The sequence below is a fragment of the Equus asinus genome, chromosome 22, assembly GCF_041296235.1.
Source record: "Equus asinus isolate D_3611 breed Donkey chromosome 22, EquAss-T2T_v2, whole genome shotgun sequence".
Lineage (NCBI taxonomy): Eukaryota > Metazoa > Chordata > Mammalia > Perissodactyla > Equidae > Equus > Equus asinus.
In genome coordinates, this window is record NC_091811.1 from 36,093,623 (window position 1) to 36,110,981 (window position 17,359).

Below are 17,359 nucleotides of genomic sequence, written 5' to 3' on the forward strand. Positions count from 1 at the left end.
CAATGGTAATAAAAGGTACTTAATTTTTATTGAACACCTATTTATATTGACAACTGTAAAGATATCTAAATATACTATTATAATTACAATAATCCAATCTGACCTTTTAGCATGTGAGGAAACAGATTCAGAGGGATTCAATTAATTGCCCAGGTTAACGCCTCTAGTTAGTGAAAATGTCAGTGGAGTCAATTTCTGACTCCAAAGCCACGTTCTTTTGCCTCCTGGGCAGATGAAATAGCATGGCAAAGCTAGAAATGAAAGCAGATGACCTGTCTGTGGGCATGTCAATTCCTCTGGTGTGGCCAGAAGAGAACATTCAGAAATGGAGATGACAAGGCACAAATCACGATGTGCTTGAAACGCAAAGCCAAGGAGCCTGCACTTTATTCTGTAGACTTTTGAGTGAAGCCTAGCAGGTACAGAGCTGTGCTTTAAGTCACTTCCTGTGGCAGGATTTTGAGGAAGACTGTCAGGAGAAGAGGCTGAGGGTGAGGACATCAGGGGACTAGGGCAGTGGAGGGGAATGTAAAAGAGGGGAACTGGTTGTGTTTCATCTTCACTGGGTCTCACTCTCTAAACTTTATTGTTCATTCCCATGATTTCAACCATCCTCATGCTAATGATTTCTCAATCTTTATCCCCAGTACTGACCTTTCTTCTCAACTTCAGTTTCTATTTCCAGCTGCCGCCTGGATAAATCCTCCTGGATAGCTTGTGGGCATGTCAAACACAACTCATCAAAAATTTGTTTCTTTAGCCCTTCTTTGCCTCTGTTAATGAAGTCCCTGTCAACCAGGGAACTTGAAGTCATCCTCAGGCTCATGCACTGACAATCCACTCTGTGCACATTTCTTGTAGTCACTCTGACTTTCTCACCATTCTCCAAGCACACCAAGTCTTTTGAGAACTCTATGCCCCCATCTAGTCTCTTTCCCGCCTTACAGGTATCCCTTCTTCAAGACCCAGCTCAACCACTGCCGCTACTCTGACTCCCACAGACACAGCCAGTTAGTTGATGCTCTCTGTGCCCACAGCACTTTGCTATGAAAATTTGTCTATTTCTACCTTAGCCTCTACCACTTTATTGTCTGGTTTATTTTAGTAGTACCAGTACCTGGCATAGCATCTGAAAAACAGCAGGCATTCAACTAAAGTTGACAGAATAACTGAATACATGAATATGAGAGACTGAAGAGGAATTTTGGAATGAAAATTTAAGAGAGCTTGATGTCCAATTAGAGGTATACATTTAGGAGGAATCGAGAATAACTCAGAATTTTCTGACTTGAATGACTGAGTTTATGATAATATCACTACAGCAGGAGAAAAAAAAGAGAAAGCAGAGATTTTGGAGGAAGGATATGTTTGATTTGGGAGGTGTTGAGTTTAAGATGCCTAAAGAACCACCAGTGTTGGGAAAATCAGGTAGGAAGCTGGAAATTCCAAACAGAAAGGTCAAGATGTAAAAACACTGATTCAAGTATAAATGACACAAAATGAATAATGTAAGCCAGGGCATTGGATGAGATGAGATGACCAAGGGAGAAAGAAAGGAAGGATATGAGAAGCTTTGTGTGCTCAATACAAACTTTTCAGGAAAAAGAAGACCGTATATTATGCAGTGTTTCCCACATAGTATGACTAAGGATGGGCACACACCCACCCATCACCCAAGCATCCTCATTCTTCTTCTCTGCTTTATTTTTCTGTCACCATTTGACATTCTATGTATGTTGGAAAATAAGCTTGGCAGTGTTTTTTGTCTATTTTTGTTCACTGCAATATCCTGGTACCTAGCAGATGCTTAATAAGTAATTGCTGAACAAATAAACGAATGACTGACTTTAATGCATAAATACAGCTAATAAGGGACTAGTATGCTGAGAGAAGAACATAGAAGGCCCGTCTCTGACAATATACATCATCTAGAAAGATCTTTAATTCTAGGAACTTAACTATCCTTATGATAGGAATTCTGACTTAATATTAAGTCCTTTCTCCATTTTGTTATTTTGTCACACCTGGTCTGTTGACATCTCCTTTTCACTGGACTTTTAGCCTCTGGTAATTCAAAATTAATAATTAATATGGATACCAGAGCCAATTTCTATGCTTATTGCTTCAGCTCTGTCATCTGCTAATCATCACTCTATCATGATTGCCTTCTGGATCACTAGCAATTGTTTTCTGAGTCATAACTCTCAAATGTCTGGTCATTGCCTTCAAAGCCAGAGAAGTCGCATCCGTTCTCATTGCCTGTCACAGACCCTACCTCCTCTGTTGCTACCGTGGATGTCACTTGGAATGCTCCTGGAGCCAGTTCTCTCCTACTGTGGAGTTCTCCCCTCTGTTATTCGATACTATATCCCTCTTTGGATCACAGCTTAACACCCAACTCTTCCAAGAACCATTTCTAGATCGACCACAACTATGTTATAGTCTACTAGTACAACTCCCAAATATTTCAAGTGTTTAAATCATTGTTGCAATTGAGTTCTTATAATATAGATGGTATGTATTAGATCTTATATATGGTAAGCGATTCCAGGAACGAATGCACATCTAGATATGTATTATCATAATGCTTCTCACATATTTCTAATGCACATGTGGTCCTTTGAGCGCAGAGTAGAGAACGCTTATGCTGCTGAGGTTGCAAGGATTAGCAGCTACAATTGCCTGGGACCACTTTTCAATTTTAAAAAAGTTTCTATTTTATTTTAAATGCTCACACTAAATTTGTTCCACTTTACAACATTCTATTTGTTCTAATATAAAAATACTATTTAAATTTACTCTTAGGTTAAACTGCCTAAATGCCCTCAAATTTTTGAATAAATGTGAAGCTTCTGGAAAACAGACCATGTAGACCTAACATCTCCTTGTGACTCCCGATATATCACCCTATATCCCTGTGGGCTTGTGCATCCCCCAGAAACAATACCCTGCATGTGACAAAATTTGGAATAAGTTGCAATCAGTGCACCCAGGATTTCTGTCTGCAGTATGTATCAATTTAGTACTTACTAGCCTTAGTTTCCTTTTATAGATTATAAACCACTTAAGTACAGAGACAATGTTAATTCGGAACCGACTTATTGGATAGTCATTCATTAGGCAAATATTTATGAATGATACACAATACATACAATGGAAGCATAAAAATGGACAAGACATAGATCTGTATCTGTTAAAGAAGAGAAATTAACAAATATTGAGGGCTTACTGTCAGCTAAGCATTGAGCTAGGCATTTTGATATACACAATCTCATTTACGCTCACTATAACCCCCAAACATGGCATTATATTCCCCACTTTCCAGATGAGGGAACAACAGTTCAAGGTGAAAGGAAACTTGGCCAAGACCCCATAGCCTAGATGTGGAACCATTGTAAACTTATGTCTATTTGACTATTACGTTCACGCACTTTCTACAATATGACAGCACATAGCATCTAGCAGAGGAGATAAGACAGCAAAAGATCTGCACAGTAGCATATAGCTAAGAGCGGTGTCAGGAATTTAGGAGCAGACATGTTTGCTCTGGTTAGTAAGATGGGAGAAACCTTCACGGAACAATGGCCTTAGATCTGGGCCTCAGAGAGAGGGCAAGAGTTTAATAGCTTAGGAGTTTTGGCATTCCAAATGGAAATACCATACTAGAACACAGGGAGAGTCTAGAAGTCACAGATGAATAATGCAGTTGGACTGGAACCGGAGCTATAAATAGGAGAACAATAGGTGCAAAAGTAGGCAAAGAAAGAAGGGGTCCAATTGTGGGGACCTTTCACGCCAGGAAAACTAGAGGTTTAGAGTTATAAACTGTGTGATGCTATTGATAGCCTTTTGAGTAAGAAAATGATTAATTCAAAGTGGAAAAATTAGTCTGGCAACACTGAGCAGGTCATTTGGGGGTGCGAGCCAGGGTGAGTGTGAAAAACCAGGTGCAGCTCTGGGAATAAAGGAAAGGAAGCGAGTGAGATTGTGAAAGCAGATTGATTAACACGTTAGGTAACTAGTGCACCTGGAAGAGGAAAAGGGAGATGCTAAAAACAATGGAGGAGTTTTCCCAGCCCAGATACCTGAAGGCACAGTGGAATATCATTAATTGCAATATGGAAGTCAGGATAGGTTGCTGGGTTACAGGAAAGAGATGGAAAGGCATGATGAACTGGTTTCTAGACACAGTAACTGTGGCTGCCAGGAAGTCATGTCTTTCTAAATGTTAGTCAACAACTGAAAACAAAGGACAAGTCTGGAGAGAGGTTGGGGCTATGGTTGCATATTTGGCTATCGTCTGCATAAAATGGCGTTAAAGAGGAGGGCAGAGAGAAGAGATAAGGAGTCAGTGATAAAATCAGAACCTTTTATTTAGGGATTGGGAGAAAAACATAGGACCTTGTGATGGAACCAGAGTACAAGCAATCTGAGGTAGAAGAAAGGTCAGCAGGAAACTAATGATCAGATTTGAGAAAAACATTTCAATCTGGTGATGTGGGTTATTGCGATGTTTAAAGGAATTTATAAGTTACAGGCTTTTTAAAGAACTGTGAAAGGCCAAAGAGAATTCGGACAGTGAAGGGAAAGCTTAGAGGAACAGGAAGGGTGGTTAAGTGATGGGCTTATTTTGCTGTTCACATTTTTTGTTACTAAAATATGGGAGACAGGACCATGTCTTAGAATGAGGCTCACACCCTACTGATACATTCTTCCAAAGAACCCTGTTTTTCAGAGGTAGTGTGCTGACATAACAGTTATTATGATTGCAAAGAAAAGGGCTTAGAGGAAGCAGTGTAAAAGCAAGATCCTAAGATGCATGGGAAGATTTTCAAGGGCAGCATCTTTTTCTTCCGTGGAACTCACACCCTTCCATGCAATGGCTCTCTTCCTCAAATCATCGTATGACATCCTCCTAGGCTCCATGTCAGTCTTGCTTTCCTCCATGTATTCTAGACATATAAAGAGAAGACTCTTCTTTTTGCCCCATTTCCTTCCAGCAAGTCTCCCCCAAGTATTGTACAATCTGGTATCTGCCCTCATCCTTGTGGGAATGACTATCTAAAATCACCAAAGCCTCCTAAATGAGAAATCCAAAGGCTCTACTTTAGTCCATATGTTACTGGCCTTCTCTGCTTGGACAGAGTTGATAATCAATCCCTTTCTTCCCAAGGCTGTGTTCTCTCCTCACTTCCATGTGCCACACATTCCTGGCGCTCCTCACACCATTCTGCCTGACAGGTTTGTGTGTGTGTGATTCTCTGTCTCTCTCAACTCTTCCATGCTTATATTTTCCACTTAAACTCCATCTTCTCTTCTTACTCAGAAATCTTTCTCCACATTCCAGCTTTTACCACCGCATACAGGCTGAGGATTCTTCAATTATTGTCTCCAGTGCAGACTCATTCTCTGTGGACCACTGTGCTGGGCATATCCCACTGGGGTGTTCAGTATGCACCTCAATTTCGATAACTCCAAAGCCAAACTTAGCATATGCCTATCTAAAATTTGTTTTTTTCTTCTATTCTCAAACTCAACTCTTGATACTACCATCCACCCAGGCATCCAACTTATCTCTCATATCCATTCCTAACCACTGAGATTTAAAAATTCTTTTTTTTAAATTGAAGTATAATTGACATATATTATGTTAGTTTCAGGTTACAACATAGCGATTCGACATTTACATGCATTACGAAATGATCACCATGATAAGTCTAGTAACCATTCGTCACCATACAAAGTTATAAAATATTATTGACTACATCCTCTATGCTGTACATTAAATCCCTGTGATTTATTTATTTTATAACTGGAAGTTTGTACCTCTTAATCCCCTTCACCTATGTCGCCCAATGTCCCCCCAACCCCCTTTCTGGCAACCACCCGTTTGTTCTTTGAATCTATGAGTTTGTTTCTTTTTTGTTTTGTTCATTCATTTGTTTCGGTTTTTAGATTCCAAAATAAGTGAAATCATACAATATTTGTCTTTGTCTGACCTATTTCACTTAGCATAATGTCCTCAAGGTCCATCCATGTTGTTGCAAATGGCAACATTTCATTCTTTTTTATGGATGAGTAATATTTCTACATATGTGTGTGTATTTATATATATACACCACATCTTTATTCATTCATCTATCAATGGATACTTAAGTTGCTTCCATGTCTTGGCTATTGTAAATAATGCTGCAATGAACATAGGGGTGCATGTATCTTTTCAAATTAGTGTTTTTGTTTTCTTTGGGTAAATACCCAGAAGTAGAATTGCTGGATTGTATAGGAGTTCTATTTTTAATTTTTCAAGGAACCTCCATACTGTCTTCCACAGTGGCTGCACCAATTTACATTCCCACCAACAGTGCACAAGAGTTCCCTTTTTCCCACATTCTCATCAACACTTATTATTTTCTAAATAATTCAAGACTCTGCCCTCTACCCTTAATACTGTCATCCTACCTTTCCTGGATCAAAGTTTCATTACCTTTCACGTGGACTATAGTAATAACCTCCTACCTGATTACTGTGCCTCCAGTATTGTCCTCTGAAGAACAACCTCCCATAGCTGCCATAGTGCTCTAAAAGAAAAATTAGACTCTTTCCTCCTCCACTTAAAATTCTTTAATGCTTCACCATGTTCTATAAGTCTACAGGACATAGCCCAAGCTTTTTAATATAGAAGACCACATATCATCTGGCCAACCTCTTCTCTTGGCATGTCCTCCTCTGAAATTTATGCTCCAACATCACTGAGCTGGTTACAGTAACAGAAGACTCTCCTGGGCTGTTCTTCCCTCCATGCCTTTCCTTATGCTGGCCACTCTGCTTCTAGCCACTTTGATATAGCTACCTCTCTTCCCTCTTTTACCATCAGCTCCATCACCATGTCCTCTAGCAAGACTTTCCTGACTCTCTCCTGCCCCCATATCAGCCTGTGAACTTCTCTGTCATTTTCCTTAACACATTAGATAGCAATGATATTTATTGTATTTGTATTCTGCAACAGATTTCTATACACCCTGAAGAAGGGCATGTCTAATTCATGTTTTCTTCCTTGGAATACAGCTCATTATTACAGGTTATTACTTGGTACACCTCCGACTATTGGAGGAATGATAGAAAGATTTGGAAGAGCCATTGAGGGGAATGAGACAGTTGACAAAAAGTGAATCAAGGAGGGAATGGGATTTATTGAGGGCCCAATTTGGGTTATATAGAATAATGCTGTAGTAAAGCCCTTATGCTTGTTTTATGACTTTTACTAGAAGATTCTTCAGCCCAACATGGAAAAATAGATGGTGAATGTAACCTGGAGTCAGTGATTAGTTAAGGAGGGGGATGGATTCTAGGGTGACTAGGCCACCTAGAGAGACAACTAAAGCCACAAAGGGCAGAGGTTTATGCAGAAGAGGGTAGAGAAAAGGGAATGTCAAGGGCAAAGAGAAGGTTAGGTGGACCTGAGGGAGCTAAGATAGGACAAGAGGAGGACAGTGTGGTGGTGGTGGGGTGAGGGTAGTGTACAAACGGAGAGAAAGCACAGCTCAGAACCCAAAACATAGTGTTTCAGTAAGTAGAAGTTCAAGCTGCTGGAAAAATCATGTGTGAATTCAGAATCTAGCAAAATAAAATAAAAATCATTCTGTTGTTTAATCAATATGTTACTGTGATTAAAAATCTGTTTGCCAGTTGGTGGAACCTTATGGCATTTTGCAACACATTCTATAGTCAGAGAATCATACAAACTGCAGAAATAACGACAAGATAGCTCTGGGATGTAATTCTTCTGCCTATTTATGGAACAGAGAATCTCAGTCCAATGCTCAGTTACATAATCTGAATTTTGTCCAGCTTTCATTTTGAAATAATTTTTCCCAAAGCATGACAAATAAAAATCATTCTAGCCCCTCCTTCCTCCTGGGCAGTTTTTTCATCTATTATTTTAGTATCTTGGGAACACTTACCACAGATGAAGCAAGTTGTCTTTAGAATTTCTTCCTTTTTCTGTTTTTCACTTCTGAGATCAGCAAAAGTATCAATGATAACACCAAAGATCAAGTTAAGAACGATAATGATAACAATGAAATAAAAAAGAAGGTCATAGACCACTCGGGCAGCAAACAAGGGTTCCTGAAATGAAAATTAAAAATATATAATATATACCTGCACATGCAATTTCAAGCCATGTTGATTTAGCATATCATCGAGCACAGAAAAGATATTCAATAAATGTTTGCTGAATGAACATAAACAGTACGTGAAGTTGGAAAACTAAGATCCACTTTCTCTCTTTGTTTTCTTTAAGTGGGTGACTTATGCAACCCACCCCCCAAAATGGAGGGACTTACCTTTTATTAAAAACCACTTTACCATGTCATTCTGCTAAATGTATTTTGGTGCAGTGGGCCCTTATCCCAGAAGCTGCACAAAAGATAGACAAATACCAATTCTAAAGTCAGAGATTAGAGAGTTGAAGAGGACCTAATGATATGTCAATTTCTGGAGCAGGTTTTGTTCTTAGGCTCAGAGTCAAGTACACACAGTTAAAGCTATTTCTATTTGATGAACACTGTTATAATATGCATTAGAGATCACGTAGTTTAGCTTTTTTATAGATGAGGAAATATTAGATGAACTGACGACATGATGGAGCTGGCCTGATGAAGAACCGAGATTTTTCAAGCTCCCAGCCTGGCACCTGAGATTTTGCAGCTAATGAGAATTTTTTTGGCCTTGCTATTTTAATATATGAAATCTTATTAGAATATGTTCAAATTTTATATTCAAGGATAAATAACAAAGGCTATTCCTCTTCAGAGGCAAAGAGTAAACCTTCATGCCTGAGAAACCTGACAGACAAGAGGCAGCCTAGTTTCTGTCGTTGATATAACAGTCAATTCCTCTATGAAGTCTGTAGTCCTGATTTTGTTGCTATAATACAATACACAGTTCAAACTTAGGAAAATTTCATAACCCTACTAACATACATAGATTTTTAGCACATTAGCCATTTCTACGTACTCCTAGTGTACCATTAATTGGTTTTAACGGTCACTGTCATACTTTTAAAGCAAACAACACAATATAGTACCTGAAAACAAAAAACACATTGTAAATGCTGTTAAGAAACATTAAAAAATGATTATGTGCTTCTTTGAAAAAGTACTTTTTCTCCAGCTTACATCTTTCGATGGCCTTCTCAGCACGTCTCCCACACCACCGCCGTTCCTGAGGCCCTGATTCAGGACCGTGACAATGCACATAAGGAGAGTGTCACATGTCCTTTCAATTCCGTCTTCATACTCTTCATCAGCTATAAAAACACACAAATTAAACAGTGCAGCAAACGCATGTTTTTAAAATACACTCTTATCTACTTCCAAAGATTGATTTCTTCAGAACTGTGCCATGACAATTTTTTGAAGTCAAATAACATCTATTTTACATGTGGCAGCACATGACTGACACAGACTGATATAGCCACACATATAAGATCCTGCTATAACTTTTCCTTGCATTGGTGGAAATGACAGAGTGAAAAGGACAAAATATAAGAAAGCTAATATTCACTGTGTGCTGTTGTGGTGCAGGGAGATTGGGGTAAGACCTCCTGAAAACACAATCAACTCGCCCAGGAAGCAAACATGTTGCAGGGGGTAGAGCATCCACAAGGAAGCTAGCTGGGACCAGCTTAAAACTCTACTCTGTTGCAGTACTAGGATTTGGGCAAGTTACTTAACTACTGTGCCCTCATCTGTAAAATGGGGAGGTTTTTTTTAAGGATTAAACTCTTCAGAGGGTTATTTAAGGATTATATTTAAGGTATGTAAGACACTTTGCATAGAGATTGGCATACACAAAGTAGGTGCTTACAAATCAGGGCAGATATTATTTCATTATTTTGGTCAATGTCTAAGCGTGTGTGCTTTTCTTTTCTTTTCTTTTTTTTCTTTTCTTTTTGGTGAGGAAGATTGGCCCTGAGGTAACAACTGTTGTCAATCTTCTTCTTTTTGCTTGAGGAAGATTGCTGCTGAGCTAACATCTGTGCCAATCTTTCCTCCATTTTTTATGTGGGATGCCGCTACAGCATAGTTTGATGTGTGGTGTGTAGGTCTGCACCCAGGATCCAAACCCGTGAACCCTGGGCCACCAATGCAGAGTACGTGAAATTAACCACTACACTACCAGGCTGACCACCTGTCCAAGCTTTCTTAATGACCGGTATGGAACTACAGGTAAGAAACACAATGTATTTATGTGAACAATTTATTTTATCTGAACGTATTTATCTGAAAATATTTAGGGAGAAATTGGGAGAGAGAAAAAAAATCAAATGTGACAGAAATATTCCTAATGTTACTTTAAGTATAAAGTTACCAAATTTTGTAATAATTTCACAGTCAATTAAAATAATGAAAAGTTTATACTAAAATGGATATCAGAATCAGGATTTCCCAACACTGATAAGTGAACAGAAAAGTATTTTTCTTGTTGTTACAAGGTTAAAGGATCATAGTGGCACTGAATTTTGGAATTGTGTAGCCTCACTCTGCATGTCAAGGCAGAAGTGTAAAAACCACCACCACCCAGGGAAAAAAAAGAATCAGTCTAATTTTGTCTACATGATCCATGACCAATGGCCTGTTTGGTATTTTGTTATGAAAAGGCTGATTTTCCTCTTGTGAGTTGACTTTATTTTAACATCACATGGATAAGGGAGCCTGATATTTTCACTTTATTCAGAGCAGTTTCTTTTAAAACATCACACTTCCGAGAGGAGGGCTGAAGTCAGAGATGCGCCAGCATCAAATGCAGCATCAAAGCTATCGGCAGTCTGTGCTGGGCCACTTACCTGAGGGGTGAGCCCCAGGCACATGTGATTCAGAAAGCAGAAGAAATAAAACTGCTTTTGGAGGAAGGAGATATAAGGAAAAGACACAAGGCTTGTGGTGGCAGCAGTTAGAGCAGCAGAAGCGACAAGGTAGGCAGAGAAAGGATGGGAAAGACCAGTCTGTGACGCGCTAGTCAGGCCCCCAGCACCTGGTGGTGGGTTCTAATGTGACGGCCGGGAGGAAAATGAAGAAAAATAGTTAGAAATGCGTAAGAGAGTTAAAGGAATATTTAAAGAGAAATATGGCTTTCCAGTAATGAGGTCATGTACACTATGTCTATATGCTACTTTGCCACGGTTAGACTTTCAATCAAAGCAATCTTACATCTAGTGGCAGGATCTGCATTTATTTATTCAATCAGCAACCACCTGGTCATGTCACACAAATGTTTACTAAAAACTTATTAAGTGCTAGATTCATCTGTACATAGAAGCTATAGGAAAGTGCTCCTGTGCGTCTCCAAGAATCTAGAAATGAGGTTGTTTGTTCTTTAACAGGTGAGCTAGTAAAAGCCACATACAATTCACGTGATTAGCCATTGTGAAATAAAATAGATTGGCTGCAAATATATAGCGAGAGAAGTGGCTTTCTGCATGACAGTAAAACGGGGAGAACACCCAAGTCAGGTCAAGCCCAGCAAGAGTCCAGTCAAGCCAGCCCATACTAGTGCATGGGCATGCTGGTTTTATAGAGTAGCCTCTATGAGCTCAGTCAATAAGGGTCTACCTCTGTGAGATGCTTGCAATATGTTAAGCCAAGTTCTCGGCCCTTCAGGCTGAAAGCCAGGCCCTGATCATGATAAATTCACCTAAGTAAATGACACCTTGTGGAGACCTACCTGCATAACCAGCTGGCCTTCCTCATGCCAAATCTGCCTGGTTTCACTACCTCAACAGCTCTTGGGCTAGGCGCGAGGAATACAGATGGAAAGATGAAAGTATCACAGCACCTAGGAAACTTAGAGTGCCCTAGGAAATGAACAACAGATGAACAACGGCAGATGAACAAAGGCGGTGCAGTCTCACAGAGTACCACGGAGGCAGGATGGATGTGCATTTCATGAGCTGAAGCATCAGGGATAGCATCCCGAAGGAGGGGGCATCTGAGTTGAATCTTGAAAGGGGGGCATGCTTGGCTGGTAAAATCAGTGAAGTAAGACATTTCAGGCAGATAAAATGGGATGAGCAAAGGAAAACAGGCATGAAAGCATACGGATGTTTGGGGGAACTGCAGGTGGATTGGAATGACCGGGCCTTTGGTGTGTGCACACAACTGTGGGAGCTGTGAGAAGTGAAGCAGGCAGGGACCAGATTATGGAGCAACTTATACACCAAGATGAAGAGTTTAAACTTTATCCTGAAAGCTATGGAGAGCCACTGCAGAACTTTAAACAGCGGCAAGGTGGTTTACCACCTAGCTGGTGAAATCATATGACATAAAACATGGACTTAAATAACAAGACAAATTAACATGTGACAAAAGCCACAGAAGTAGAGCAAAGAGATTAGAATGGGGAGAGAATCCTTAATACTATGGACAATTAGAGGGGGGTCCTTCTAATTAATGCACACTCCAGGTTTGCCTTGAATATTCAATGGACTAAGAGGAGTAGAGAGGCATTTTACATCGCATGAGCAGAGAGCCTCAGAGGTAGAAAAAAGATTCACTTTTATATTGCACAGCAAATAAACCAGTATGTATAGGAATGAGAGAGAAAGCTGGGAACTCTCTGTGAAGCTCTGGGGAGTTTGGATTTTACCTGGAAGGCAATGGAGGACCGTGGAAATCTTGAGTTGGGGGTAGGGGAAGAAATATTCAATGCAGTGATTTCTGACAAGTAGTCTGGCAGCGATATAGTGGGGGAATTGAAGAGGAGACAACGGAGGTAGAAAGACCACTTAGGAGGCAGCTGCAATAATTCAGGCATGATGTGCTACGAGACTCAACAGGGCAACGCCAGTGGGAATGGGAAGGATGAATGAATGGGAGCTCACGGGACTCTAGGCAAGAGGGGGAAGGCAGTGTTAAATATCACACCGAAGCTTCCAGGCAGAGGTCACTTGGGAAAAGATAGTCCCATTAGACCACAGAAATAGACAATTCAGAAGGAGGAACTGGATGTAAGGTATTTTGATGAAGACAAAGAAAGAATCTCAGATGATTTTTATGTTTGTAGGATAAGAAGATGTGAAAACATTTTTAAAAGCTAGAGAGGACAAGAGAGCTGGGAGAGTTCTGTGATCCAAAATTAAGGAAGAAAATAATTTAAGATGAAGAAGGTGTAAAAAACGTCAAATTTACAGAAGGGTCAAAGGCGATGAGAAACAAGAAAAGGTCACTGGATTTAACAATTATGTCATCAGGAAACAACAGGAAGATGGCAAATAGTAAAAGAGAAGATAGTTGATGCAGAAGCTGAAGGAGGGAGTGTAGGCGAATTGTTTTCTAGAAAAAATTGGTGCTGCAAGGAAGGAAATTGATAGGATATTAGTTTGGAGGGGATAACAGAATGCAGAGGAAGGTTTAATTAGGACCTAAGAGTGTTTGTAGGAATAGATGAGAGTAAGGAAAAGATTTCAGATGTAAGAACAATGGTCTAGCTAATGGTGGCAAGAAGGTAATGATGAAAATGGAGATAGTTATTAAAAAAGTGAGAGAGCATGACTGTTCACATGCAAAAGGAAAGAATTAGTGGAAACAGACTTTTAACGTGGAGACAGTTAAAAAAACTAGATATATACATGTAAGGAACTTAGAACACTGCTTAGCACAGAGGGCAAAATAAATTCTAGGTCTCATAATTACCATACTGATAGGTGGCTGTTAAATGTTATGTAAAGTTACAGTTTTAACATAATCAACAAATTCTATACTTTAAAACACAAGGTTAAAATATCCTCATTTTCACTTGAATACTGGTAAAAAAGTATTTTTTTTCTTAATTCATAATAGAAATAAAATGTTTCATAGGAGGAAAGGAATAAAAATAGATCCTGTTGGCTCTGAAATATTTCCCCCGATCTGAGGTTTTAGTCTATGTTTTGTTTTTAATACAGGACCTGCTTGAATAAGAGTATTTAATAATGCTTTTTTTTTCTGCTTTAATAATTAAATTACTCATTTTTAATGGTTTCTTAGAAAGCAATAGATTGTCATTGAGATACATTTGAAATTCTGAGTGCAGTTGAAAACCTCTCGTTTGTTAGTCTTAAACTTTAACTTAATCAATTCATTATGGAAATGCCAATTAAAAAAATTTTAACTAGGGAAAAAATTTAAAACCCTGGGCACTCAGTAGGAAGCCAAAATGTAGAGTGCCATTAGGGCTGATCTGTTTTGGGTATTCATCAATCTTTTTTGTTAAAGCAAAATACCAAAACATATTAAACTCGAATTACTCATAAATGTTAGACATCTGTGAACTTCCTCCTTTTTCTAGACATTCAAATGATTTTTACTTAGAAAATAACCACGCTATATTTTGTAAATTGCCTCAAAAAGGCCTTATCTTTCTAGAAAATCCACTTTGGAGTTTTTGGGTTTTTTTTAAGTGAATATTTTTGTCTAGGAAGTCACGGAGGTCTGCAGCAAATGAAATAATAGTGCCTTTTTTTGTTTTCAACCACAGTTGGCTGCCAGTTACTGAGCAAATGTGCTGTGGCTGGGACAATGACCCTACCCGCATCCACTGGAGTGTCCTTGGGAACAGGCCGCTCCCAACCACCACAAGGCTTGTTATTATGCTACTGTGTATGTCTGGGTCTTTTGTATTGTGGACCTGCTGTCCACAAGGTAACAAACCAAGCCCATCACAAATGCACACTAGGGTTTGCAAATTAAAATTTAATCCCGGTCTTAGAAATAGAAAAGTTATTTTTAAATCTAAGTGACACAGCAGCAGCAGTACAATAAACGCCAGGTCCTAGCTTTCACTCTGCTTTTGCAGTTAAATACATGTGGTCAAAATTTAAAGGTGGCCAAGGCTAGAAGATCAAATCCACAGAATTTTCAATCAGATGAATTTTATCCCTCACCACGTCAAATGTAAAAAGGGCAGAGAAGAAAGAGTAGATTAACATAAGCATGCTGTAGTTTTTAATATTGATTTAGGAATGATCCCTGATTGTGAAAAGCTATTGCCAGCACTTCTGGCTCCCAATGGTGTCTCTGTCACAACTCCAGTGCTGAAATTCCTACACTATCCTTTTCTCCCTACTCTGGGAGCTTTCTCTGCAAAATCATACCTGCCTCTCCACAACTCCCAGCTCAAATGGAGCCTAAAAATGGAGAGTTTGCCCTTGGGCTAATACACTTGGAACAACTGTCCCTATTTGTCCATAGAGAAAAGGGAAATTATGTCCTTTGTGTAAAATGTTAGGTGAGCAACAGGTTGTAGGGGCTTTTATGGGAAGTCTTTCATGAGTTTGTACAGTAGTTCCCCCTTAGCCATGGGAGATACATACATTCTAAGACCCCCAGTGGATGCCTGGAACTGCAGATAGTACTGAACACTATACTACATACTATGTTTTTTCCTGGCTAACAGGCTAATGGTGGCATATACAGCGTGGATACGCAGGCAAAGGGATGATTCACATCCCAGGAGGGATGGACCAGGATGGCACGAGATGTCATCACGCTACTCAGAATGATGGCAATTTAAGACTTATGAGTTGTTTATTTCTGGAATTTTCCATTTAATATTTTCAGACCACAGTTGAGTGTAGGTATCTGAAACTGTGGAAAGCAAAATCGCAGATGAGGGCGGTTTGCTATATTCAGAGTTATAAACCACTATCCAAACAGACTTCAGAATATAACAGGGTTTCTCAACCTCAACACTATTGACATTTTAGCCTAGATAATTCTGTGTTTGGAGGGCTGTCCTGTGCACTGTAGGATGTTTAGAGGCATTCCTGGACTCTACTCACTAGATGCCAGTAGCACTTCTCCCAGAGTTGTGACAACCAAAAATGCCTCCAGGCATTGCCAGATGTCCCTGGGGATGAGAGTAGCAAGGAGGGAGTCAACTCCAGTTGATAAATATGTAACAGAAAATATTTATATTTAAGCAATTGCCTTTAGAAGACAACATGCATAAAGAAAATCTATCCAAGCATTCTTGGGGAACGGCAATATGATAGGCAGGATTTTAACAATCTCTTCATTTTGGTTAAGGAAGAAAGAATTTATAGAGATTAATCCTTTAATTAGGAGGTAATACTACTTAGAAGGTTAAAGCACAGGCCTTGGAATCAGAGATCGAGATTGGTGTGATCTTACTTAAAGTCGTTGTCCTTCAGTATTTTTACCTATATTATGAGGATAATCAGCAGCATCTATCTATCCTGGAACATGCCTCAGGGCCATCACTCATGCTGGTCCCTGTACCCAGAATGCATTTCTCCTTCCTCTTGGTCTGCCTGGCTCCTTCTCATCCTCCAAGCCTCAATTTAAATAACCCCTCCTCAGAAAGGCCTCTCTGTTGAATCTCTCCACAGCCAGGCTCTCTTGTGATTACCCATCATAGCACTATTTGTAGTACTCGCCATATTTTCTTACTTTTTATGCTTCCTTCACTGTTTTGTAAGTTCCATTAAGGACCAGGATCATGTTTCTACATTCAAACAAACCTGAACACCTATCATGGTGGCTGGTCCATAGCAGAAGCTCAATAGGTATTGCTGTACGAATGAATAAGTGAATACACAAGATTTTTATAATTATTAATATCATCATCAGGCAATTATACTGAGTTGACTTAACTAATTTCCTGTCTTACAAAAATATTCATTTTATTTTTTTCAATGTTAAGATCAAAACGTCACAATTAGTAATACCATATCAAACAATTACAGTAGAATACTTGGCTGAGCATCAACAGCAATGCCTGGGGAATGGTAGACAGCCCAAAACTTACAGAACTGCACAGAGCTGGGCAGCCAACAGCTCACACTATGTATAAACCTGGAAGATCTCCCTCTAGGAGAGTGGGCTCTGGCAGTTATCGCCCTGTGCCTTAGGAGCTTCTGGATACCATGCTGTGGATGAGCACCACTATTTTAGCTGCTGGGCTGGACCTCTTGGGTCAGCCATCCTTGTGGACTCTGGCAGGAGGAACACTAGCCTTGTTGTTGGCTCACTGGCAAAGCAATATTTTGTTCATAAAATCAGACTACGCTTAAAATATATCTGCTTTAAAATAAAGGAAATAATTGTCAAGTAATATTCAGAGATAGAAGAGCAAGCCACAAATAGGGTTACTATACTTGCGCATGTTGTTAAAATATTTGTGCTAACAAGAATGTAAATTTTTAATATATTATTTTTCATACTTTGTTAAGGAGATAGCATGTTGAATTGAAAAGGAGATAACAGGTGCTGGTGACAGTAAACTGAAGTTCAAGGCGGCCAAAAGATCCTAAGAACGATTGAATTTTACCCAGCTACCTAAACTATATCCAAGTTTT

At 39.4% G+C, this 17,359-nt stretch overlaps 1 protein-coding gene across 3 annotated transcripts in view; it reads right to left on the minus strand.

The window, feature by feature from the left end:
• Window positions 1-17,359, minus strand: part of ITPR2 (inositol 1,4,5-trisphosphate receptor type 2) — a 465,227-nt gene that overhangs the window by 53,049 nt on the left and 394,819 nt on the right. For all 3 annotated transcript variants that reach the window (XM_070494990.1, XM_070494989.1, XM_070494991.1), the window contains 2 exons: window positions 9,180-9,310; window positions 7,962-8,127 (listed from right to left, as the gene is read on the minus strand). In XM_070494990.1, coding sequence (XP_070351091.1) covers window positions 7,962-8,127; window positions 9,180-9,310 — 297 coding nt within the window. The remainder of the gene's footprint in view (window positions 1-7,961; window positions 8,128-9,179; window positions 9,311-17,359) is intronic.